Consider the following 27,987-nt stretch of genomic DNA (forward strand, 5'->3'; position numbering starts at 1 on the left):
ATCAGACAAAAAGGGGTTTTCAGGGAATACTGTTAAGTCTTCAATTTCTATGCCATATGTCAGAACAAAATCTAAAGTGTGGTTAAAGTGGTGGGTGGGCTCATTTACATTTTGAGCCAACTCAAAACGCAAAGCCAACTGAGTCTAATAATAGATTAAATGCAGTGTTGAGGCTGTCATTCTCAGCATCTATGTGGATGTTAAAATCACCCACTATAATTATCTTATCTGAGCTAAGCACTAAGTCAGACAAAAGGTCTGAAAAATCACAAAGAAACTCACAGTAACGACCAGGTGGACGATAGATAATAACAAATAAAACTGGTTTTTGAGACTTCCAATTTGGATGGACAAGACTAAGAGTCAAGCTTTCAAATGAATTAATTAATAATTCATAAGCTGAAGTGGAAGATTGCTGCTAATCCTCCCCCTCGGCCCGTGCTACGAGCATTCTGACAGTTAGTGTGACTCGTGGGTGTTGACTCATTTAAACTAACAAATTCATCCTGCTGTAACCAGGTTTCTGTAAGGCAGAATAAATCAATATGTTGATCAATTATATCATTTACTAACAGGGACTCAGAAGAGAGAGACCTAATATTTAATAAACCACATTTAATTGTTTTAGTCTGTGGTGCAGTTGAAGGTGCTATATTATTTTTTAATGACAATATTGACCCTGTACTTACCCTGTATTTTTGGTTGATGGGGTAAACCACCTTTGCTCTGGATGCAAATGCAGCCACATCACTGTTCATGGGCTGCTTCTTCTCCTAGTCAATGAGTAAACAAATTAAGTTAGTGAGACGTTAATTTATAAACATCAAAGCAGAAAATACGGTACCATAGCAATAGCTTTATGATTATCTAATTCAAAGTGGCTACAGGTCTACAGGTACAGAAGAAACCATGAACTCTACAGCTGTGGCACAAGAAGTAGTAGAAGCACAGAGAGCTGGAAGAAACATTTTTATACATTAAAATCCCGTGGATCAGAGTTTGGGTTCATGTTAAGGGTTAAAGGGTTAACGAATCTGCCATAGACACTTGAGGAAAAGGGCTGGCAGAGGGGTTGTCGTGATTACGATCAGCCAATCAGAGGCATTCCATCTTCTGTCTAAGCAGCAACAGCCTATTTAATTTGTCTGTCATGGATTGGCGACATGTCTTCACCAAGTCACTGCTGCAGGTTTCCCGCAGCTGAAAGCTGTACAGACCTTCAGAGTTCACAAAACTGACTAAATTTAGGTTCTACCTAATTCAAAGCATTATAATGTAATTACAGCTCATTTAAATGAAGAAAACATTTATTGAGGACCAAATTTTTCCGGCAAAGATCAGATGATCAACACTACTCACATGATCTCACTCATTTCAAGTCAAACTAGTGTTGTATTGTCATCAAAATCAATGGATCTGGAGGTACGTGTGAACTACAAATCTTTTCCGTCAATTTTCCGTCTTTATTGTTACAACTTAAAAAAAAAACATCAACAACAGACAACACTGTCAGTTTTTGTTTACAGTTGTCTGCTGTTCGAATTTGTGAACAAAAAGCTTGTAAAATGTACTGTCTTTTCAGATGATACAGAGAAAACGTTTGGCCATTTTCTTGAAAATACAATTTTAATAAAATTTAAAAGTATTTTTCTGGAACCAATTGGCATATTTGTCACAAAAAATCCCTGTATGTCGTCATTGCCCACCTATACCATGTAACTACCCTGAACATTTGCAATCTATTTTTGTCTGAGATAATATTTTCAATCTACTATGCAAAGTATGAGAAGCTCCGTGTTTATGCTGTTTGGGAGATTGGTTTAAATTTCCTTCCCAGTATCCTTGCCTATATTCTGTTAAGCTGGAATATGGCCTTTGGGTTTTTTAAGATTTAAGTCATAAAAAGAATTTTCTTTGGCACCACTATAATTGTATTCCTTATCATTTAAATAAAAGATTCATAATATTATATTGATGATCAAAATTCGCACTGTCTGGAAATAATTTTGAATTAATTTAAGTCCTCTCTTGCTTGCTGAAATGATCTCTGCTCTAAGCATTCCTGGAACAAATAAAATAGGTCTCATCTGTCTCATTTTTCATGGCATTACAAGAGGCTTTCAGTGAATTAAAAATGCTAAATATTACCATTTACTTTGATATTTTTTAATTTAATGTCCGAAGTAAAATTATTAAAATCCTACTTCCCATGTCTTGGCATTTTAATTAACAAATTCAATGCATTTTAAGACTTTTTAAGCATCGACAGCAACCCCGATGCTGGATTTGGCTCCAGAAAATCCAACAGAGAATCATGAGTGATATATTTTAATTTAATTTAATTAGCTTATAATGCGGCAAATCACAGCAAAAGCTGTCTCAAAGCGCTTTACATAAAACAAGTCAACATAAAATTGAATAAATAATTAAAAATGAATTAAAAAATTCAAATACATAAATAAAAACAGAAGTAAAAGAATAAAACAAATAAAAATAAAAACTATCCATAAGAAAGAGAATAAAAATAGGTTTTGAGTCTTGACTTAAAAATGTCCACAGACTCAGACTGCCTCACGGTCGCAGGAGGACTGTTCCACAGGGTGGGTGCACGATACGAAAAGGCTCTTTGACCTGCTGACTTCTTCTTCACCCTGGGAACACAGAGAAGTCCCGCATCCTGCAACCGCAAAGCCCGGGCCGGCACGTAAAGTTCCACCAGAGATAGATTCAAATACTTCATTACACTGAAGTATTTTAGGTGGTTGCTTGTTTTTACACCCCAAGGATGTAATAAAATAATTTGCGTTTGTTTATTTATTTGTCCATCTTTTAGCAGGATTACATCAAAACTACTGCACGGATTTTGACAAAATTTTCACCACAGATAAATATTAGGCCATGGAAGACTCCATGAAATTTTGGAGGTGATCCGGATCCGGAATCAAGATTTCATTTTATATAGGCTTTGAAGGATTACATCAAAACTACTTAGATTCTCACCAAATTTGCACCACAGATGGATATTAGGCCATGGAAGACTTCATTTAATTTTGGAGGTGATCTGGATCCAGATCCTGGATCAAGATTTAATTTTATATAGGCTTTGAATTATGTCAAAACTACTTTTCGGATTCTCACCAAATTTGCGCCATAGATAGATATTAGGGCATGAAAGACTTCATTTAATTTTGGCGGTGATCTGGATCCAGATCCGGGATCAAGATTTCATTTTATAGCTTTGAAGGATTATGTCAAAACTACTTTAGGGATTCTCACCAAATTTGCGCCATAGATAGGTATTAGGGCATGGATGACTCCACTGAATTCTGGAGGTGATCGGTGTCCGGATTGGCAGAGTCAGAAATCTGTTTTTTAATATATATATTGAAAAGGTAACATTTCTTCTACTTATTTTCACAGACATCGCTGCTTGTTTTTCTTATGAGATCTGGCAACACAGAGAGCTTTGAAACGTTACAAGTAGAGACAGAGTAATAATATACTTTATCATTCGCGGTGCCACTCGGAGCCTCCTTTCTGCTGTTGTTGTCACTTTGATTGTTGTCAAAACCCCCGTCATCGGGTTCAAACAGTCTCCTTGCATTGTAACCCTAGTTAGACGACATCAGAGAAAGCGTTTTGTTTTGTTTTTAAGCAGAGTAGTGATGAAGGAGGTGGTGACTGTGTTGTGACACTCACCTGTGTGGTCAGCAGTAAAGGCTTCAGGCAGAAGACATATAACAGAGCAGCAGCTAATATACCTGACAGAGCCCCGCACACTGTAGCTACAGTCAGCAGTCCCGGATAAACGTGCAAAGACTCGGCGAAGCTGACCGACACGTCGGTGCTGCATCCCGCCGTCAGCTCCCGCTCTGCCATTTGCTCCAAACACAACCAGAAACCTTCTCAGCGGCCACACTTCACTTTGTTCCACGTTTGTTCCAGGATTGTTTTCATTCTTAATGAAGCTGGGAGACACTGGGTATCTTTGGTACCGATAGGTTCCTAAAAATTCATCAAAACATTCACTTAAAAAAAAAAAAAGTATCTGTAAGCTGAGCGACGTACGAATGTTTCTGACAAATAACTGAAATTGCGCCGGAAACGAAACAGATACTTTCAAAATAAACACGCATACAACGTTAAGCGTAAACGTTCTGCTCCATGAACAATGCGTGATTATGCATGATTAGCTGTGATAATACGACATTCCATGTGTCTAGGGTCCTTGTCACAACAATTGCTCAAAAATGGCAATTGCAGGCGGCACGGTGGATGGGTGGTTAGTACGAGGGCTGTCCATAAAGTATAGGTCCTTTTTATTTTTTTCAAAAACTATATGGATTTCATTCATATGTTTATAAGTCAGACATGCTTGAACCCTCGTGCGCATGCGTGAGTTTTTCCACGCCTGTTGGTGACGTCATTCGCCTGTGAGCACTCCTTGTGGGAGGAGTCGTCCAGCCCCTCGTCGGAATTCCTTTGTCTGAGAAGTTGCTGAGAGACTGGCGCTTTGTTTGATCAAACTTTTTTCTAAACCTATGAGACACATCGAAGTGGACACAGTTCGAAAAATTAAGCTGGTTTTCGGTGAAAATTTTAACAGCTGATGAGAGATTTTGAGGTGATACTGTCGCTTTAAGGACTTCCCACAGAGCGGGACGTCACACAGCGGTCCCAGGCATGGTCATCAGCCTGTTTCAAGCTGAAAACCTCCACATTTCAGGCTCTATTGATCCAGGACGTTGTGAGAGAACAGAGAAGTTTCAGAAGAAGTCGGTTTCAGCATTTTATCCGGATATTCCACTGTTAAAGGAGATTTTTTTAATGAAAGACGTGCGGACGGGTCCGCGCGTCAGGACGCAGCCGGCGTGGTGCGGCGGCACAGGAAAAACACCTCCTTGTTGATAACATTTGTAAAATCCAGTTGGCTTTTGATGGCTTTCAGTGGAGTGAGTATATGAGAAATTGTTTAACAGCTGGACATGTTCCAACTTGTCCTTAAGGCTTCCAACAGAGGTGTTTTTCCTGTGGCGGAGCGTCGCGGCGGCTGCGAGCCGACGCTGCAATCCGCCCACACGTCTTTCATTAAAAAAATCTCCTTTAACAGTGGAATATCCGGATAAAATGCTGAAACCGACTTCTTCTGAAACTTCTCTGTTCTCTCACGACGTCCTGGATCAATAGAGCCTGAAATGTGGAGGTTTTCAGCTTGAAACAGGCTGATGACGCCGCCTGAGAGCGCTGCGCGACGTCTCGCACTGTGGGAAGTCCTTAAAGCGACAGTATCACCTCAAAATCTCTCATCAGCCGTTAAAATTTTCACCGAAAACCAGCTTAATTTTTCAAACCGTGTCCACTTCGATGTGCCTCACAGGTTTAGAAAAAATTTTGATCAAACAAAGCGCCAGTCTCTCAGCAACTTCTCAGACAAAGGAATTCCGATGAGGGGCTGGACGACTCCTCCCACAAGGAGTGCTCACAGGTGAATGATGTCACCGACAGGCGTGGAAAAACTCACGCATGCGCACGAGGGTTCCAGCATGTCTGACATAAAAACATATGAATGAAATCCATATAGTTTTTGAAAAAAATAAAAAGGACCTATACTTTATTGACAGCCCTCGTATACTGTTGTCTCACAGCAAAAATGTCTTGGGATCACTTCCCACTTGGGCCTTTCTGTGTGGAGTTTGTGTGTTCTCCCCATGTTTGCATGGGTTCACTCCGGAATTCCCACATCCAAAGACAAGCACATTAGGTGAACTGGAAACTTTAAATTGACCGTGCATGTGTTTGTCTGTCTGTATGTGACCCTGCGACAGACTGGCATCCTGTCCAGGGTGTTCCCTGCCTCACATCCTATGACTGCTGGTAGAGGTGGGAGGATCGATCCTAATATCGATAATATCGATACCAACACTGGCATTGATATTGAACGATCCTCGTGTAAAAAGATCGATACTCAAGCTTTTCTTCTCTCCCGCATGCACTGACTGCTGCGCATGAAGATTCATCAAAGTCTACTCTCTGTCTGTAAGAGCAGCGCTGCACTGTGTCACACAACACGGAGCAGCACACCCTCCCCCTCTGGTCTTTTGTTGTTGCGCCATCACGTGTCTCAGCGGCGCCAGCCAACAGCCATTCAGATAGGCTCAGCCTGGCCCCTAAGCTGTGTTGAGTGATATTTTTTTAAACAAAAATATTGATTGTGATAATAAAGTATTTTGTTGTCACATACAATGTTTGGCGAAATTCTATCGTAGGTCTTTTGGATCCTTTGGATCTATGAAGCTTAAATATGAAAAAGTATCGGTATCGATATCGGCGATACTGGGCCTGTATTTACGGTATCGCCCACCTCTAACTGCTGGGATAGGCTCCAGCCCTCTGTGACCCTTAATTGGAGTAAGCGGGTGTAGAAAATGAATGGAGTCCAACTGCATTCTTTGTGGTAAATTCATCATATATGTATCTGATGATCTTATTCTGTGCCACCTGCAGTCTTTTTTTTAGTCATACAATTTTACAGAATAATTTTAGACATTTGTGTTATTTTATAAATGCTTTCCTTTTTCTGTATGCTGGTTTTAATTTGAAGGGAATGATGGGATATTTATACGATGTGCTAATTTACTTGACGTTTTTGGAGGCGGGGCCTGTTCCCAAGTTTTGGAAATGGAAAAGTTTATTCAGCGAGTGTAACAGTGATTATGGGTCGTTTTGAGTGTCCAGAAACTATGAGACTCCGTCGGTGTCGTTTATTCTGTAATAGTGCTGTATGAGTGATTTTTTGTTCTGCAGAAACATTGCTGTACCTGCCTTTTCTCGGGAGAAAGCTGTGGAAATGTTTTTCTCAGCACCAACATCCAGAGACGATGCCGCCTTTTAACTCGGCGACAGTAGCTTAGCACAGCAGGCTAACCTCAAACTAATGTCTCAGCTACACATCACCGTTTTTATGTCATCATTTTTGCAAATGTCATCTTTTTTCTCTCCTGCTGGACTTGGAGTTTGTGATAACGGCACCTCTCCGGATGGAACGCGGTGCAGGTTTTTAACTCCTGTGTCAGAGAAACCACGGGTAAGTGGAACAAATAACAAATTATTTAATGTTTTTGTGTTTGTCTTAGAAAACTCTGCTCGTATACCCGATGTGCTGTAACTGTAACTCTTTTATTGTTTTGGATTAATTATTTGGGGTGAGCCAATTACATTATCATGTTAACGGGATGCATAAACTCTGCAAACACCAACAATTTGGCAGAGATATAATATCCATTCATAAATCTATAATTAAAAAAAAGTGATTACCTAATTTTTTTCAGTTTATGTACTGAACATAATATAACTTTTGTAGACTGAAAACATGTAACAACTTGTTTTAACAGCAGCACTAATCTGCTTAAAAATCGGAAAAAGCCCTGTTTGACATTGAATAAATTTTCAGAAATTCAGAACTCTGACAAAAAAGATCAAATTTCTTTAATATACGAGACTGTTATGTAGGCCAGTATCCTTTATCGTCTGACCAGGTTTGATCCGGAACCGATCTAGGTGACAGATTTTGTGGCCATTTAAATTTAACATTGAAAACCCCATTTAATGTATATTTTACATTATATCTCAATCAAACGTGCCCCAGTCACTCTCATATTTGAAAGTGAGGTGCAGACCGGCTCTCACTGTCACCTGACAAAGTTTGAGCCGGATGTGATCCGGATTGTGGATTTTGTGGACATCTATATTATAATAGCCACGTGGCGTGTGTGTGTGTGTGTGTGTGTGTGTGTGTGTGTGTGTGTGTGTGTGTGTGTGTGTGTGTGTGTGTGTGTGTGGCTTTGATCATGGAGAAAATAGGGAGAGCTGACATTTGCTGTTTGGTATGCTTATTTATTTTGAGTCAAGGATGAATGCTGCGACAATGGAAAATCGGTAGGATTAAATTTTTGAAAAAATTACTGATATTAGCTAATAACAGACAACAGTGGACCTTGTGCTGCAATGCACCATGGGAGTTTAGTATTTTAAATGTTATTATATGCTATGTGATTTTGCTAACTTCTGATTGGCCCATTCACCACTTTCTGAGCTGTACCACATGCCGAGTTGACCGCTGGTGGAGCCAAACTACACCTCGCGTGCAGTGTACCGAAAAAAAAAAAAAAACGCTGCTGGCTGCAGCTGCTGCAGCAGCTCCTCGGTCTTCTCTCACAAATGTGTTTAAATACAGTCCATAAAAGTTCTGCTCACAGACTGATTTCCAGAGACAGGACATGTCCACATTCAGTAAAAAATCCGGACATCTCCAGTCCACTCACGGACGATTCGTTCGTGCGCGCACGTTAACAATTAAAAGAAAAAGGCTGCCTGCACTCCTCACTCTCCGCAAACTCTCTCATCACTGTGTTAAAGAAAGGACCTAAGTCCTGTTCACAGACTGATTGCCAGAGACAGGACATGTCCACATCAAGTATAACTCCAGACATCGCCACATTTACTCACAGATGGTTCGTTTGCGCACGTGCACACACGCATCTCGTGGTCAAAGTAGGAAAGATAAATTATAACAGAACTCAGAGCGCAGACCTGCAGCTCAGCACAAGAACAAATATAAACTAGAAGATAAATCAGAGTGCACAGTCTGTCTGCAGCGCGTGCCTGACGCAGACATTCCTGCGTCCTTATGACACCACAGGAAGCTCGAGGCAGCCCCGGTGTGAAAGGGGCTTTAGAGATTGTGCTCATGAAGTATTTTGGACCTGTTGGTGCAGTATGACAGTAATAATAAAGAGTTGAAACTTGAGATTGATTTTTCAGTTTTAGTATGTTTGACAAACTCCCAATTTTCTTGTTTACCATATAATAAAACAGTTATAGACTTTTGATTTTGGTGTACCCGTGATTATGCGGACCGTGAAACCCATCCTGACCAGGTCCGCATAATCACGGGAACACCTCATCAAAAGTCTATAATTGTATATTATTGTGGTTCATGTTAGTTTAACAGTGTCATTAGTGTTATCGATTTATTGGGCTTCTGTATTTCAGTTGGTTGAGTCAGTTTACTTTAGTGTCATGTTGTCGTTGCCATGAAAGAAAAGTGTAGTGCGTATGATGTCGTCTCCCACCGTCTCTGTTTGTGGGAGTGTAAAAATAAAAGCACCTGAGAGCTGACATTTGCTGTTTGGTATGCTTAAGTATTTTGGGTCAAGGATGAACGCTGGCGAAACAGAACATTGATAGGACTAATATTTTTGGAGAAACTACAGATACTAGCGAACAACACTGACCAATGGACATTGATAATTACATTCTGGACTCATGCAATTGCAGCAGGGAGCGGGAAATATGTTAAAAGCGTGCATGCCTGCATGCATGATTTTATTTGGTAAGTTCAGTGTAAATACATATAATTGTAATTATTTAAAAATACATGACACATAAAGTGAAAACACTCAATTCAATTTATTTATTTTCATTTATATAGCGCCAAATCACAACAGATTTGCCTCAAGGCACTTCTCACAAGTAAGGTCTAAACTTATTAACCCCCAGAGCAGCAGTGGTAAGGAAAAACTCCCTCTGAGGAAGAAACCTCAAGCAGACCAGACTCAAAGGGGTGATCCTCTGCTTGGGCAATGCTACAGACACAAATTCCAGAACAATTCACAAAACGAATATACAAGAAATGCTGTTGGTACACAGGACAGGAGGGTTTTCAGCACACTTAATTCCATTGTGATCCATTTAAAAATGAAATTACAAAATAGAAGTAAAAGTAAAATAAAATAATAATGATGATAATAATAACTAGAAGCACTCAGAGAGTGCAAACCTCTGCCAAGACCATGGGGTCACTGACGCCATAACATCTACACGCCGTGGAGTCACTGAACCTAAAAAAGTCTAACAATGATGTTTGCTCAGTAGTAAAAAAGTTTCATCTGCTGTGACTGGATAGCATGTATCCTTAGCGCTTGGAGTCACAGTTTATTGCAACTTGCACGTTTCCCAGAAGCTACTGTCACCTGAGCACTGATATATTGCATGTGCTTATAGACAAAATTATTATTATTATTAATAATAAATAAAATTATTTATAAAATAATAAATACAATTATTATTCAACTAAACTGCAAATATATGAATTTTTTAACATTTATGAAACACTTCTCTAAACAAGGCCACAGGGTCATTGACCCTAAAGAGATTCCCTCCTTGGCACAGTGATCTATTCAACAATTCAGTGTTACAACCAAAACTATGATACATACACTTTTCTTTCCTTTATATTTGACATCCTTGACCATGAAAACATACCACTAGAACTTGGAATCACTTTTATGTCTTTATTAGTTCAAAAGTTATTGTATAAAAAAGATTTTTCGGTAATGGCGGTTTTCTTCTGGATCTAGCTCCATAACATTTGAAGCTACATCAAATCTGATGACACCTTACTGAATCAGTACAGATTCAGCTACAATTTGGTGTTAGTTGTGCATCTCTAGCTTCATTTATCACCTCACACTGACACATTTTCTATTTTCCCTATATTTTTGCATATTCTGGATCACCAGATCCGGAATCCGCATCCGATTATCACCAAACTTTGTTGTTTGATAGAACATTTGACTGTGTTACACCCTAATTTTTTTCAAGCCTTTCTGCCTTGTTTTTGTGGAGTTACAAACTAGAATGTCAGAATTCCCCCTATCCCGCAATGGTGAAGAATCCTTTAACAAATTCCTGGATCCGGATCGTGATCCGGATCACCACTAAAATGTAATCACTTGTTCCTCTTGTCATTTCCAACCACTCCACAAACTTTCATCAAAATCCGTTCAAAACGTTTTGAGTTATCCCGCTGACAAACAGACAGACAAACAAACAAACGCGACCGAAAACATAACCTCCTTGGCGGAGGTAACAACAGTAATAATGACACTAATAATAGTGCGTATATAGGGATGGGTTTTGAAAACCAGTTCCTGTTAAGAATCGATAAGAAATGATTCAATCCACGACATCAATAAATGGACTGCATTTATATAGCGCTTTTCCATCTGCATCAGACACTCAAAGCGTGTTACACATCAATGCCTCACATTCACCCCGATGTGAGGCTGCTGCCATACAAGGCGCCCATTACATGTCGGGAGCAACTCGGGGATTAAGGACCTTGCCCAAGGGCCCTTAGAGATTTTCCAGTCAGGCGGGGATTTGAACCCATGATCTTCTGGACTCAAGCCCAACACCTTAACCACGAGACCATTAATGTTAATGTTCATCAATAGACTTTTGCTTAACAATTCCCTTATCGTTTTTCTTTAATTTACATTATGCCAGAGCTAGCTGGCGGTCGGAGATAGCTCCGACCACTCGCCATGAGGAAAACACGTTTGTTTTTGTCGAGCGCACGCTCTGCTGAGGAAAAGGAGATTAGCTACAGAAACAATGAGAATGAGTACGCAGATTTACCCAGACTGACAACAAATGTGAGTAAATTGAGTACCTTTATGCATTTTTTTTGTGGTTTTGTGAGGCATTTGGTGAATGCAGAAATTCACTCCTGTGATATAAATCAAACACACGCTCATGCACGCTGCGCTGAGGAAACCAAATTAGCCGCACAATAAAAACGCAACAAATTCTTAATGATACATTACTATTTTATGATGACTTTGAAAATGTTTTATTTCATCAGTTGTTCCTTACTTTTTGACCGTAACTGCTGCCAGTATATTAGCATTGTTTTTATTTACAAACATTTCACTTAAGTCATGTTATTTCACTTTTTGACTACAAAAAATTGTCCTTTAACATTAACCATGTGTTTCTTAACAAACATGATGCTGCCAGACATCTCACTGAAATGTAACCTGTGGATTTCAGCACTACAAAATATACAACAATAACTGAACTGAAATTTTTCATCACTACCTTTACTTGTCTGTGAGCACCATTGTTGCCACAGTTACTTTGAAAAAGTGACTCTTTACTGATGACTTACTTTGCTGATTACTCAATTTTAAAAGTAACTAAATTAGATTACTAGTTACTTTATTAGTTACTTTCAGAAGCTGCTGACAACACCCCCTTCCAGCTCAACATGAACATGATAACCAGTTTCGCCAATACTCACTTTATAGTTACCCTTTCTTGACTTCAATGAACATAAATACTTGTTTTATAAAAATAAAATAGACATCTTCCTCATATTTAAATGTTGACAGCACTGTAACAGTAAAACTTACAATTTATAATCTGCATTGTTTATAAATGTAGCTATTAAATTCTTTCTAACATTTAAATTCTTTCTCAACATTTTAATTGTTAAAATTATTATAGTATTAGTAGTAATAGTAGTAGTAGTATGAAAAATTGTCTTCAAAAGTGGACCTTTAATCTAGGGGTGTGGAGGGGGAAGCATTTTTATACGCCATGTCATCCTCAGAAAGCGACTTTAGGTGCATTTGGTGGAAAAAAGTGCGAAGTTTGGACAAAGTGCACACTTAGTGCGCATGACGCAGGAATCGTGTGTAATGTGTAATGTCATCCCTGCCTCCGACGCCTCTTACACCTGTTTCTACAACTGTTTGCCCACACAAGCTCCTGAAAGACAAAGTGTGCGCTGTGCGAACCCATCACACCCTCTTGCGGCAGGTGCCGACCAAATTCCAGGTGACACACATGAACATCTAACACCGCTCGCATGGCATTTAGAAAATGTGCGGCCAGTTGCTATAACAGACTGCAGACAATCACTTTTGTACTCGCAGAGAAATTTGTCTAAGTCCCACACGAGTGTGGCTTTGGTGTGTGCGCTGAGATGACAGGAGGTGTGTCCTCCCACTGAAGCGGCTGTGGAAACCTGTGGATCTAGACGGTCCAGGTGGACACCACACACTGTGTTTGGACAGACATGGACAAAGAACTGCCCACTGTGACGTGCATGTGTTTGTTTGCTGTTATCAAGTGGACATAAATAAAAACATATATCACTGTGGCGATGTGCTGCAGCAAGCAAGCGCGTGCACGGCGCACACATGGACAGGCTGCTCCCATGTTGAAACGGACCGTCAGATCAGATACACAGCAGGAGATCTCATTGTCACGTCACCCACATGAGCTCTGTTCCACATGACGCGGTGTCCTGCAGCACGTCGTTCACAAGACACGTGTGCGCGTGTGGCCATTTGGAGACGCGCCAGCAGTTGTGGACATGAATGAGACGAGTGAACTGCTTCTCATTCATGTCATTTTATGACTGTATGTCTGTGACCATGGGTCATCTACAGAGGAACAGAACAGATCATATTTGTATTGCTCGCTTGATAAATGTTGTGTTTTTATATGGTGTGTGATTTTAATTTTTTTTTTTTGTAATACTTTCATGTCTTTCCTGATATGAGGCAGATTTCCGCAGCTTTCAAAGAACAGCTCTGTAGCTCAGTGGTAAAGTCTCTGACTGGTAATCAGAGCTTTTGAAAGGGGCGAGTTTGCGTCCAGTGGGTGGTGTTTTTTTCTGTGTTTTTAAAAAATTATTCTACATAAGCAGCGTGATGTGGTTCCACAGGTACTGGCTGTTTTTTATTCATTATTTATACCACATAAGCGGTGCCTTGTGCTGCACCTGGCGCTGTTCCTGCTTGAATGACATTGGCACGTGCATGAACTCTCACACCGGGTTCGTGCATGCCTGCCCATCAGTGCGATGTTTCATGCGCTAATTTCGAACTGTACAAGTACATACATACGGGATCGGGCCGATACCCAATACTGGTATCGGGATCGGTGCATCCCTAACCTGGACAATTATGTGTATGTGTATTAAGTTTCCAATTCATCTAACCTGCTGATCCTCTGTACTTAATACTTCCAACAGAAACTTCTTTCAGGCCTATTCATCTACATTCTGAGAGAAGCTCTTGCCTTTCTCTGGAATATTTATTGCGATACATGAGGACATCCCTAATCACCAAAACAATGTCTTAAATAAGGTTTTGCCGACTTCTGGATGAGCCTGTCCCAGAGATTTAGGCTCCAATGACCATGTACAGTTTTTATTTATGACCAGAGATCAAGGATCCAGTGACCAATTTCACATTTATTTACTTTGAGACTCAATAAACTATTGCTGACATAGAAAACCTGTAAAACCATTTTGACCCTTCGTCATGGAACATTATACTTAAACAAGCACTGATGTCACATAGTTAACCCCATCAACTTCCTTCCACTTCTAAAACATGCAGAACAAGTTGGTGAATGTAGGCGATGAACGCCATGAGGTTATGACAAATGGCGCCCGTGTGGCGGCGTGCCGAATATTTACCTTTCGCCATGAAATTTCATTCTTCCTTTTGATGGCTTTAATTTTGTCATATCATCATGAAAATTGATACACAGGTCAAACACAACAACCTCTTACAATTCATAGGGGCGTCGCCCTTGGGCGGGGCAAAATGCCTCAATAGCGCCCCCTTGAAACTTTCAAAAACCCCTCCCCATTGAGGTTTTTTTGGAGTAGGGAGATGAAAATTGGTACACGTGTGACTTTCATAGACGTACAAAAAAGTCTTTTGCACCATAGGTCTACTCCAAACAGGAAGTCAGCCATTTTTAATTTTCTTCTCATTTTGGCGTGATTTCCACACGTTGTATTTGAACAAACTCCTCCTAGGGATTTTGTCCAATGCACTTCAAATTTCTTTCACAGCATCCAGAGATGATACTGATCAAAAGTTATCGAAAGCTTTTCTCTGTGTCGAAGGGTGTGGCCGCTATGGCGCCGCCATTTTGACCCTTTGCCATGGATCATTATATTTAAACAGGCACTGATGTCACATACTTAACACCATCAACTTCATTCCACTTCTAAAACATGCAGAACAAGTTGGTGAACGTAGGCGATGATCGCCGTGAAGTTACGAGTAACGGCGTCCGTGTGGCGGCGTGCCAAAGATTGACCATTCGCCATGAAATTACGTTCTTCCTTTTGACGGCTTTAATTTTGTCATATCATGAAAATTGATACACAGGTACAGCACAACAACCTCTTGTCGAATGGTGTGGCCAATATGGCGCCGCCATTTTGACCCTTCGCCAAGGAACATCAAGTCATGATAACTCCTTCATGCTTTGCCTGATTGACTTGAAACTTCACGTGTGATGACGGTTGGCCCCTGAACACACCTGGCCCCTCTGTTTGTATACTGAGCGCTCCCTAGTGGATGAAACATCAACATGTCATAACTCCTTCATGCATTGTGTGACTTGCTTAAAATTTTAACTGTGTGATGAGTGGTTGCCCCTGTATGCACATGCCCACATGTGGTCACAAGGGCACGCACTGGCCTGAGTAGGCGGTCACGCGGAACGAGGGCCCGTATATGACTGCTTGTAGTCCTAGTTTTTTACTGAATTTGGAGCAACTTTAACTTTTGACCCCTGAAACTGACCTTTGTCACCATTTTTTGCTGTTTTTACCCCATAACTCCAGAACATTCCGTCATAGATAGTCGAAACTATACTTTTTTGGAATCCTTGTGATCAGACAAATAATGTGATATAGTTTTAAACATGATTGGAGCATTTTTACATTTTGACCTCTGCGTAATTCTTCATTGACCCCTAGCTGGCTACAGCTACCACCCTGTGATGGTCATCATACATTTTTGTGTAGGCCATGATACACTTAGGCTGGATTCTAAGTGTTGTTTGGTCACCTTCACTGGTACCAATCAGGTCAAAATCAATGACTGGCTCCTGGACTATATATGTTAGTTTATGAAATGCCACTTCTAACATTGGAAACTTCTGGAATAGGAAACTAGTGTTGGTGGAGGCTTGCGGTGTACGAGTGAGGTACCATGGGTCGAAATCAATCAATCAATCAATTTTTTTTTAATATAGCGCCAAATCACAACAAACAGTTGCCCCAAGGCGCTTTATATTGTAAGGCAAGGCCATACAATAATTATGTAAAACCCCAACGGTCAAAACGACCCCCTGTGAGCAAGCACTTGGCTACAGTGGGAAGGAAAAACTCCCTTTTAACAGGAAGAAACCTCCAGCAGAACCAGGCTCAGGGAGGGGCAGTCTTCTGCTGGGACTGGTTGGGGCTGAGGGAGAGAACCAGGAAAAAGACATGCTGTGGAGGGGAGCAGAGATCGATCACTAATGATTAAATGCAGAATGGTGCATACAGAGCAAAAAGAGAAAGAAACCCCCCAGCAGTCTACGTCTATAGCAGCATAACTAAGGGATGGTTCAGGGTCACCTGATCCAGCCCTAACTATAAGCTTTAGCAAAAAGGAAAGTTTTAAGCCTAATCTTAAAAGTAGAGAGGGTGTCTGTCTCCCTGATCTGAATTGGGAGCTGGTTCCACAGGAGAGGAGCCTGAAAGCTTTCTACTCTTACAAACCCTAGGAACTACAAGTAAGCCTGCAGTCTGAGAGCGAAGCGCTCTATTGGGGTGATATGGTACTACGAGGTCCCTAAGATAAGATGGGACCTGATTATTCAAAACTTTATAAGTAAGAAGAAGAATTTTAAATTATATTCTAGAATTAACAGGAAGCCAATGAAGAGAGGCCAATATGGGTGAGATATGCTCTCTCCTTCTAGTCCCCGTCAGTACTCTAGCTGCAGCATTTTGAATTAACTGAAGGCTTTTTAGGGAACTTTTAGGACAACCTGATAATAATGAATTACAATAGTCCAGCCTAGAGGAAATAAATGCATGAACTAGTTTTTCAGCATCACTCTGAGACAAGACCTTTCTGATTTTAGCGATATTGCATAAATGCAAAAAAGCAGTCCTACATATTTGTTTAATATGCGCTTTGAATGACATATCCTGATCAAAAATGACTCCAAGATTTCTCACAGTATTACTAGAGGTCAGGGTAATGCCATCCAGAGTAAGGATCTGGTTAGACACCATGTTTCTAAGATTTGTGGGGCCAAGTACAATAACTTCAGTTTTATCTGAGTTTAAAAGCAGGAAATTAGAGGTCATCCATGTCTTTATGTCTGTAATACAATCCTGCAGTTTAGCTAATTGGTGTGTGTCCTCTGGCTTCATGGATAGATAAAGCTGGGTATCATCTGCGTAACAATGAAAATTTAAGCAATACTGTCTAATAATACTACCTAAGGGAAGCATGTATAAAGTGAATAAAATTGGTCCTAGCACAGAACCTTCTGGAACTCCATAATTAACTTTAGTCTGTGAAGAAGATTCCCCATTTACATGAACAAATTGTAATCTATTAGACAAATATGATTCAAACCACCGCAGCGCAGTGCCTTTAATACATATGGCATGCTCTAATCTCTGTAATAAAATGTTATGGTCAACAGTATCAAAAGCAGCACTGAGGTCTAACAGAACAAGCACAGAGATGAGTCCACTGTCCGAGGCCATAAGAAGATCATTTGTAACCTTCACTAACGCTGTTTCTGTACTATGATGAATTCTAAAACCTGACTGAAACTCTTCAAAAATACATTTTTTAACCTACTTGCACTGGTGCTAGTAACAAAAAATTATTTGCACCAACAACAAAAAAGTTACTTGCAAACCAAAAGTCAGTCTTATATCAACCTTAAAACTCCTCCTCTGATGTGTCAGACTGTTCCTCTCTGGGGAGAGTTTGAGGGGAGAGCAGCAGCAGTGGCAGACAGTTTTTTTTTTTCTGTGTTTTTTTTTTTCACGTGCGCGAACGAATCGTCCGTCAAGATTATTTTATTTATTAACTACACAGATGTATAATAAAACAAATGGTGACTGGTTTATAACACAATTATGACAGAGATTGAGGGGAGAGAGAGCGAGGAACCGCAGCAGCAGCCAGTTTTTTTTTTCTTTTCTTTTCTTTTCTTTGTTTACATGTGCGTGTGAACGGGACAGGAGGGCCTCAAACTCCTGCAGCTCCAGTTATTTGCTGCAGGAGCTGCAGCAAATAATGAAACTCCCCGAATTGGGAACGTCTCATAGGGTGTTGTGAATCCAGGGACGGCGCCGCTGGCAACATTTGTCAGCTTTCCACAACAAATAGAGCACAGCAACTCGCTCCGTGTGTGAGAGTCATAAAACGCAGGGAAGACGAAGACAACACACTGGAAATTGTTTTTTTCCTTATTTATTCCTTTATTGGTTCATTCTACTGGTGCTTATAGTTGATAAAACTTGGATAAAGTTTCTTGCACCAGTGCTAGTGCAGTATAAAATTATGTGCACCGCTCGAATAATACATGCAAAAACTAGCACATACACATACTAATTCGACCCCTGGGTACTCTAGTTTAAAATGAATTTAATTAATTTGAGTTCTGTCAGTTTATATGAGCATAATGTAATGTCCTAAAAGGAAGAAAAAACAAAGGCTTTTTACTGACATAGAAGCAGTCAGATCCTGAGACAGGGATATTTAGTTTGTGAACAGCCAATTCTACCAACATCAAATGCACTAATCATCCATTGATAACATATATTTAACTATTGTTGTTTTCCATTAACACTGGAAACCAAAAGGCTCAAAATAATTAAGTATAGTAGACCTTACCTTGTAAAAATTCTACTAACTTAAATAGCTTAAGTTACTATGAATTTTTTTGTGCTTTGAGTTCATTAAACTAATGATTTTTGATTATCGTCATCTTTTTATGGATTTAGTAAGTGGCACTTAAAGTATAATTTCACTTTACTTATTTCTGTTGTGTAAATTAGTGCACTATTAGCATTTAGCACTATAGTGTAGTGTGTGTGTGTGGGGGGGGGGGTGATAGTCCTAATAGGAAAGCATCCAAATGGTTTATGTGCTGAGGAGACTATTATACATGCAATCACAAATTATACAAAATATTAAAAAAAGAAAGAAAATATATGAGGGAAGAATTTAGGAAGACTGAAGTTTAGAAGCGCTGCATTACAATTTTAATCAACTTGCTAAATGGTTTGAGCAGTAGCGATTTGATTGAGATGGACATATTTAATGTTTGATCCAAGGAGAAGGTGGCAGTAAAGAGCCCAGTACAAAGAAGACATTTACTCAAGTTGTTTTAAATCAGCTGTACTAGGTGTAAATGAGGCAATGAATTGCCACAGTTATGAAATGTTGAGTCATATGATTTTGAATTTCATAAGCTAAAGCATTTGACTTAAGTTGAATTAAAAATACTACAAATGAAGTTAATAGTGCAGCATGGTGACTAAGCAGTTAGTGTGCTAGGTTCCTGGTTCAAGATCAAGATCACCTGTGCCCATTCTCTTGTTTCATGTGGAGTTCCGTCAGGAAGAGCATTTGACAAAAAAAACGTTCCAAGTTACCGATACAGATCCACATTGGGTGTATTGTGGTGACCCTAAGGGAGAAGCTAAAATAACAAATTTCAACAAGCAGCTCTAACAAATACTGAGTTAAGTACAGCCCGACCGATATATCGGCCGGCCGATATTATTGGCCGATATAAGCCCTTTTCAAAGTACTCGCTATCGGCCGAAATTTTGCCAATAGAACGCCGATAATTTCTCATAAACACAACAGTTACTGAAATAATGTTTGTGTCGCCAATGTAAAATGTCCTTGCACCATTTGTCCAGTAGATGAAGCTCTGACTCCATTCAACTCAGAGCTGCTTACACCCCTGCTTAAATGTGTTCATCACCGGCCCCCGTAGTTCGCTGTCACACTGCACTGATCGGCTGACAAAAGCATACAAGTAAGTTTATAAGGATGTTGTTTGTAATAAGTTTGCGATTACATTCACCCCACATTTCTCCCGTTTCAGTTCAACTCAGTTTGATTAACTCAGTTTATGTAGTAATGTGTCAAATGTGCTTCATTGCGTCGGTCATGCTTTTTATTAAGCCCACGTTGTGTAGACCTTATTTCTAGCATTTCTAGTATTTACTGCTAATAGGTTGAAACGTTCAGATTCACTGGTCGTCCGGAGTGGTTCTGGGAATCACTGCAGTTCGCCATTAACCCTCTGGGACCGACGCCATCGTATACGGCGGCTGGGACCAAGCTTTACTAAATTGTAAATAACTTTTTAATGATATGAGATAGAAACTTACTCTTCTTTTTTTGCTGAAAAGTTAAGTCCGCGGACTTTCGATCCACCGTCGGCCATCTTGGTACTCCTCATAGAAGATGTGTGATGACGTGCGCAATGTGAGTGTCTGCGCAATTGGTTCTCCGTCACATGGTTTTCCAAAATCCAATTGTAGGGCAGATTTACCTCACGTGATATGGCAAAGATCAATTTCAGGAGTGATATCTTACTAGTTGGCCTGATGGAATAGCCCCCTAACTGCTCCAATTGCATTTTTGTGTTTTTTGAACTTGAAAATTCTTCTCTGTTATAAAGTTAATCAAGGGTCCAAAAAAGAACATTTTATTATTTATTTATATTAAAAAAAAAATAATATCGGCTGATTTATCGGCTATCAGCAAATCAGCTGATTTATCGATTACCAGCATTTTTTTCATCCAAATATCGTTATCGGCCTCAAAAAATCCATATCGATCGGGCTCTAGAGTTAAGTAAACATAAAAGATGGTGTTCGCGGAGTTATTAATTTTAGGTTCTGTTAACTTAATATAATGGGAGAAGTGACTGAAAACTTCAAGTCACAGTAACTGAAAATATTTGAGTTTACTTATTCAGGGCATTAATTTAATTATAATCGATGGGTACATGTGGCACATCCTCCAAATATTTAAGGAAAACTTTGACTTCTAATTTAACCTACTGAAAGAATTTTATGGTAATCACTTACCTTAATTTTTCTCTTAGCTCATTTGGGTTTACAGTGCATGAAATAATGGGTCCATTTTGCCACTATAAGGGACATTCCAGGATCTACACAGTTCATCACCCTGGGGGGAAATCAGCAGAGAGGACAGTGCTGAAGATGGATGGTAGGTTCTCAAATTTTATGCATTAACAATACAGTAATTAACACAGCAAAAAATATGAAGAAAGTTGTAATTTTATTATAGATCAGACCCTCTTGTGGTTATTTTTAACACTGTACATGTACATGTTATTCATCATGGAGAATTCTGCCTCGTTCTATTTTGAAAATTTGAAACAGTAAATCATGTGTGTTTTTGTTTATATATATATATATATATATATATATATATATATATATTATATACACACACACAAACAAACAGAGGTACAGAAGAGCATCATGAGAGACGGTCCTGGATGGATAAGATAAGAAGTACAACAAGATGTCCATAACTGAGGCACTGGAAACTGACAAGCAAAGGCTCAGAGCTCTGGCTACTTAGATGAAGAGATAGATCAGAGAAGCAGAGGCCAAGGAAATAAATGGCCTGTTCTCCAGTGACCCATCCAGGGTGTACTCCTAGCTGAAAGGGAAAAACAGTAACAAGAACAGACCTGCCCAGAACTGAAACTGAGTAATACTGGAAGAACATATGGGAGAAAGAGGCATGACACAACACCAATGCCAAGTGGCTCATGGACCTAAGAGCACACCACAGCCACCTCCCAGAATAAGAACTAGTTAGCATCACAAGGGCAGACATCCAACAACGAGTAAAGGGGATGAAGAGCTGAACAGCACCAGGGCCTGATATGATCCACACCTACTGGCTGAAGAAGCTAACAGCGCTCCATGTGCACCTGCCACTACAAATGGGTGGGCTACTAACAGCAGGCACTCAACAAGACTGGCTAACACAGGACAGGATAGTTCGGATCATGAAGGACCCCTACAATGGTATGACACCCTCAAACTACTGACCAATTACCTGCCTCCTACAACATGGAAGCTTCTATAAGGCATCATAGCAACCAAGTTGGGTAGGCACATGAGTCAACACATGAGCATAGCTCAGAATGGCATTGGAAACAATACCAGAGGGTCAAAGCTCCAGCTGCTGGTTGACAGAGCAATACACCAAACGCCTGAGCATAGCCTGAATTGCCTACAGGAAGGCCTATGACTCAATACCTCACACATGGATACTGGAGTGCTTGGCACTATACAAGTCTAAGAGTGCACTGATAACCTTCATCGGGAACTCAGTGGGAATGTGGAAGATGTCACTGGAGGGCAATTCCAAGGCAATCGTACAAGTCACCATCAATTGCGGAATATACCAAGGTGATGGACTGTCCTTGCTGCTGTTTTGCATAGGTCTCAACTCCCTCAGCCAACTCATCAAAAAGAGCTGCTATGGATATCGATTCAGGAGTGGCATAACCATCAACCACCTCCTCTACATGGATGACATCAAGCTATATACCAAGAGTGAGCAAGACATTGACTCACTGATCCACCTCATCCGGATCTACAGGATATTGGTATGTCATTTGGATTGGCTCATTGTGGCCAAATCGTGGCAAAGAGAGGGAAGGTAATCCGGACTTGGGGGTCGTGTTGCCAGAATGCAGAATAGCAGACATACAGGACAGCTATAAGTACCTGGTAATCCCGCAAGCCAGTGGGAACCATGATAAAGATGCAAGAAGGTCAGCCACAGCCAAATACCTCCAGAAGGTAAAACAGGTCCTGAGAAGCCAGCTCAATGTTAGGAATAAGCTCTGAGCCACCCATATATGTTTATACTATATGGTTCACCCTACCAGTCATCAGATACCCAGGTGGGATAATAAATTGGCTACAGGAGGAGCTAAATCCCACTGATGTCAAGACACAAAACTCCTCACAGTGCATAGAACTTTCCACACAGAGTTCAGCACCAAGAGGCTCTATGAGCAATGGAAGGAGGGAGGGCGAGAAGTAGTGAGTGTCAGAGCTACAATCCAGGATGAGACGAAGACTGCTACAAGAATGCCTCAGACAGCTGAATACAGATAGTGATAAGGAACAGGAGACGGAGACATCCTGGAAGACCAAGCCCCTCCATGGAATGTACCATCGACAGATAGAGGAAATGGCTGACTTCAAGAAGACCTACCAGTGGCTCAGAAAGGCCGGCCTAAAGAACAGCAAAGAGGCTCTGATCATGGCAGCACAAGAACTGACCCTATGCACCAGATCCATAGAGACAGGAGTCTACCAGAGCCAGCAGGAGCCAAGTTGCAGGCTATGCAAATGTGCCCCAGAGACAATCCAACACATACAACCCCTGGCAATAATTATGGAATCACCGGCCTCGGAGGATGTTCATTCAGTTGTTTAATATTGTAGAAAAAAAGCAGATCACAGACATGACACAAAACTAAAGTCATTTCAAATGGCAACTTTTTGGCTTTAAGAAACACTATAAGAAATCAAGAAAAAAAAATTGTGACAGTCAGTAACGGTTACTTTTTTAGACCAAGCAGAGGGAAAAAATATGGACTCACTCAATTCTGAGGAATAAATTATGGAATCACCCTGTAAATTTTCATCCCCAAAACTAACACCTGCATCAAATCAGATCTGCTCATTAGTCGGCATCTAAAAAGGAGTGATCACACCTTGGAGAGCTGTTGCACCAAGTGGACTGACATGAATCATGGCTTCAACATGAGAGATGTCAATTGAAACAAAGGAGAGGATTATCAAACTCTCAAAAGAGGGTAAATCATCACTCAATGTTGCAAAAGATGTTGGTTGTTCACAGTCAGCTGTGTCTAAACTCTGGACCAAATACAAACAACATGGGAAGGTTGTTAAAGGCAAACAGAAAACTTAAAGGTGATAGAGAGAGGTTGAATGGGGCATTAATCCTTGTTCTGTGATGTGATATGTAGCCCCCCAAAAATTGGTTGGGTCTGTAATGGCTCAGAACCTTCCTAAAAGGCTCTCTGAAACAGCTATGTTACTATGCTGGCTTTAGAATGCCTTGTTTGCTTTTAATGGCGTCGTTTCGTAGCTTATTTGGCAACCTCATTATGAAATGCACGTACGCGTTGGCGCTGATCGGTTGCCGTTGTTTGATTGGCTGCCCTTGCTCTCACTGAAAATCCCGCTAAGAGGATTAGGAAAGTCTCCGGTTCAACTCAGAACAGAATGAAAATGATCGCTGATTCGCTCATTTCGCTGTCAATCAAAAATGGATTCAGCCTCAGACAGATCATCCAATCATCATGCAGAAGCTGGGCGTCCGGGCCAGCCGAGGCCAGCCCACTGCCCCATAGACCCCCAGACACGCAGAGCCTCCGATGGGCGGGACAAAGCCCAGCATTTATCCAATGACTCGTCTCGTTTTGCTGCACTTGTATCGCTATTGAAGTCTGTGGACGACGGTTTAAAGCACTGTGAAGCTGCGGGTTTGAGACATTCGCGTCGTTACCAGTGATAAGAAGCTGATTCTGAACAAAAGTTGAGTGCGTTGTAGCAAAAACGAGACGACAGTAATCTTCACTAACTTATTTAACAGATCACGTTTCAACATTGCTGTTGAGTGATAAATCTTGTTCCTCGCCCACCAACATGAAGTCAGCCAGAGGCTGACTGTGACATAAAGTCCAGTCACAAAATAATAATGATAATAAAAAAAATTTAAAAACAAATTTAAAACAAAAGAAAATGTGATACTTACAGGCTGTACTGATTGCTGGGGTTGATTTTGTCGCAAAGTCGGAACTGACCCTCTACTGAGTATTAAATGCCGACTGAAGCCAGCTCGAAATTGTGCAAGGTTTGTGAAACAGTCCTCCGTGAAATGCACAGAGCAAAGAAATAGTCGGCGGTTGTATGTACTGGGGATGCGGTTAAAAATGAATAAAAGCCATTGATTGCGTACATTGCTTTCCGTGGGAAGAATATGTAAAGATTGTAGTCCGCTGTGACAGCCTGGGAAAGCACACCTGTAGCTCGCCATTGCTCCTCTTCCAGTGGTAGGAATGGGTGGGCACAACCTTATGAATAATTAATTTCTAAGGGGCGTGTGTGAAAGGGGGTGGGTGTGGGTGTGGGTGTGGGGGGGCTATTGGTGAAAAAGTGATGTAACTTTTCTCTCAAAAACGGATTGGCCTGTTTTCTGGCAGCAATTCAAAAAAGGAGAAATACTTGAAATAGAGGTTCTGAAACTTGCTGGCACTTTGTGTGTATTCCCCACAGCGGGGAGACTCTGAACTAACACCAAAAACATGAAAAAGATGATTTTGATTCTCTATCCCCTTTAAAGCAATATGTCTCAAAAATCGAAAATGCACAACAAAACAAATGAGGAACGAATGGGAGGCAACTGGAGTCAACGTCTGTGACCGAACTGTAAGAAACCGCCTAAAGGAAATGGGATTTACATACAAAAAAGCTAAACGAAAGCCATCATTAACACCTAAACAGAAAAAAACAAGGTTACAATGGGCTAAGGAAAAGCAATCGTGGACTGTGGATGACTGGATGAAAGTCATATTCAGTGATGAATCTCGAATCTGCATTGGGCAAGGTGATGATGCTGGAACTTTTGTTTGGTGCCGTTCCAATGAGATTTCTAAAGATGACTGCCTGAAGAGAACATGTAAATTTCCACAGTCATTGATGATATGGGGCTGCATGTCAGATAAAGGCACTGGGGAGATGGCTGTCATTACATCATCAATAAATACACAAGTTTACGTTGATATTTTGGACACTTTTCTTATCCCATCAATTGAAAGGATGTTTGGGGATGATGAAATCATTTTTCAAGATGATAATGCATCTTGCCATAGAGCAAAAACTGTGAAAACATTCCTTGCAAAAAGACACATAGGGTCAATGTCATGGCCTGCAAATAGTCTGGAATAGACCGAAAATGGTCCATGACAAGGCTCCAACCTGCAAAGCTGATCTGGCAGCAGCAATCAGAGAAAGTTGGAGCCAGATTGATGAAGAGTACTGTTTGTCACTCATTAAGTCCATGCCTCAGAGACTGCAAGCTGTTATAAAAGCCAGAGGTGGTGCAACAAAATACTAGTGATGTGTTTGAGCGTTCTTTTGTTTTTCATGATTCCATAATTTTTTCCTCATAATTGAGTGATTCCATATTTTTTTTCCCTCTGCTTGGTCTAAAAAAGTAACCGTTACTGACTGCCACAATTTTTTTTTTTCCCTGATTTCTTGTAGTGTTTCTTAAAGCCAGAAAGTTGCCATTTGAAATGACTTTAGTTTTGTGTCATGTCTGTGATCTGCTTTTTTTTTCTTCTACAAAATTAAACAACTGAATGAACATCCTCCGAGGCCGGTGATTCCATAATTTTTGCCAGGGGTTGTAGTAGTAGGATGCAAGATGTGGCTGTGTACACTGAGAGGCACAACTAAGTGCAGGGAATTGTGTACAGGAGCATCTGTGCCATATACAGATTCGAAGTCCTCAAGTCCGATGGGATACACTGCCAAAGGTGGTTGAGAATGACATGGCTAAGGTTTTGTGTGACATCAAATTCCAGACAGACAAGCAAATGTTGGACAACCAGTCAGACAGTGGTGGTTGACAAGGGAAAGAAGACCGTAGTTGTGATCGATGTGGCAATCCCAGTTGACAGCAACATCAGAAAGGAGCATGAGAAAATCGAAGTGCCAAGGGCTAAAGGAGCAACTGGAGCAGATGTGGAAGGTAAAGTCCAAAGTTGTCCCAGTGGTAATAGGAACACGAGGAACTGTAACCCCCAAATTGGAAGAGGTGGCTCCAGCAGAATCCAGGCACAGTGTCAGAGGTCTCTGTCCAGAAGACTGCACCAAGAGGCTTTTGGTGTGTGTGTCTGCGTGTGTGTAACTTTGACCACGGAGAAACGGGGGAGAGCTGACATTTGCCGTTTGGTATACTTATGTATTTTGGGTAAAGGATGAATGCTGTGTAAATGGAAAGTTGATAGGACTAATATTTTTGGATAAATTAGGGATATTAGCTAACAACAGTGAATAATGGATGCTGATATCACCATCAGTACCTGGTAACCAGACAAGTTCTGAATGAAGGAAATATCTCAACCTTGCCAGATGTAAACATGACATCAACTAAATGGGCCAAATAATAAATACAATTACTCTCATAACTTTCTCATTTTAATTTCCTGAACTTTTGGTTAAAATCATTATAGAAACTTTGCATAATTTATTACCACCCTTGAAAAATATCAGCCACCTATTTTATAAGCACTACCCAATCTAGAATGTGTGTGTGTATGTATGTATGTATGTAATATCACTGTATGTAACTTGACAGGTGCAGAGGAAACGTATGGGACTCCCATGTTTTCTTTGGAGCAGCTCCTCTCTTCTTCAGCTCCTGCTGGCCCATGGGGACACTCCTTTTATCCCTTATTTACATACATGTCAAACATCTTACACCCCAGGGACCGCAGGAGCACCCTTACCAGATATAACTATGGTCACACTCTGCCTCAGGTGTGTTTATTACTACTCATGAAAGTTTTGCCTAAATTTTTCTACATATTGAAAAGGTGTTTGCAAGACTGCTTGTGCTGACTTCTCTGATACACTGACTTGTGCTGATGCTGTGTGATTTATGGTGCTGCACAGTTCTTTTTATGGTTTAACAGTTTTTCCCCTGCTGCCACATTCTATTTTGTTGATGTATTTGTTGCGTAATTGGCATTTCATTGCATCCTCAGCAATGGTACCTGTATTCTCATTTTAACAAACCAGGTCTTTGAATTCCAATTAAACCACAATTCCGGTAGATCTAAGGCACTTCTTAGACATTAGTCATTTTTGTTGTGGTTGTATAGTCATTGTAATGGAACCTGATATCGTTTGAATCAAAGACATTATTAACGGTTGTAAAAAATTTCAGCAGAGCCTTCTTACATTTCTGTCTATGATTGAAAAAAGGCCTGCCCATTTGAAAGTTGATTCTAACCTTTGTGCATATTTCCACAGGTTCAGATTGTGGCTCCTCTGTCCTCTTTCAGAGTCAGATTTTACAAATGTGCACAGGTACAGCAGTATGATTGAAATTCAGAACATTTCTATTGTATACAGTGAATGCCAATATCATTTACTTGGTCACTTAGCAGAAAATGAGACGGTTA

General features: G+C 40.4%; 2 protein-coding genes across 5 annotated transcripts in view; one reads left to right on the top strand and one right to left on the bottom strand.

The window, feature by feature from the left end:
• Window positions 1-4,043, bottom strand: part of LOC117507225 (ellis-van Creveld syndrome protein) — a 69,081-nt gene extending 65,038 nt beyond the window's left edge. For 2 of the 4 annotated variants that reach the window (XM_034167045.1, XM_034167044.1), the window contains exons 1-3: window positions 3,700-4,035; window positions 3,504-3,611; window positions 690-773 (exon numbers count right to left, since the gene is read on the bottom strand). In XM_034167045.1, coding sequence (XP_034022936.1) covers window positions 690-773; window positions 3,504-3,611; window positions 3,700-3,879 — 372 coding nt within the window. In that variant the 5' untranslated portion in view covers window positions 3,880-4,035. Of the gene's footprint in view, window positions 1-689; window positions 774-3,503; window positions 3,612-3,699 lie in introns of all 4 variants that reach the window. The other 2 variants (XR_004559651.1, XM_034167046.1) reach the window with 2 other exon arrangements.
• Window positions 4,044-6,635: 2,592 nt separating this feature from the next.
• LOC117507226 (limbin-like) overlaps window positions 6,636-27,987 on the top strand; it is a 126,992-nt gene continuing 105,640 nt past the window's right edge. The window contains exons 1-4 of the mRNA XM_034167048.1: window positions 6,636-7,084; window positions 20,864-20,936; window positions 27,159-27,340; window positions 27,836-27,892. Of these exons, the coding sequence (XP_034022939.1) occupies window positions 6,935-7,084; window positions 20,864-20,936; window positions 27,159-27,340; window positions 27,836-27,892 (462 nt within the window). The 5' untranslated portion in view covers window positions 6,636-6,934. The remainder of the gene's footprint in view (window positions 7,085-20,863; window positions 20,937-27,158; window positions 27,341-27,835; window positions 27,893-27,987) is intronic.

Source organism: Thalassophryne amazonica, chromosome 3 (assembly GCF_902500255.1).
Source record: "Thalassophryne amazonica chromosome 3, fThaAma1.1, whole genome shotgun sequence".
Lineage (NCBI taxonomy): Eukaryota > Metazoa > Chordata > Actinopteri > Batrachoidiformes > Batrachoididae > Thalassophryne > Thalassophryne amazonica.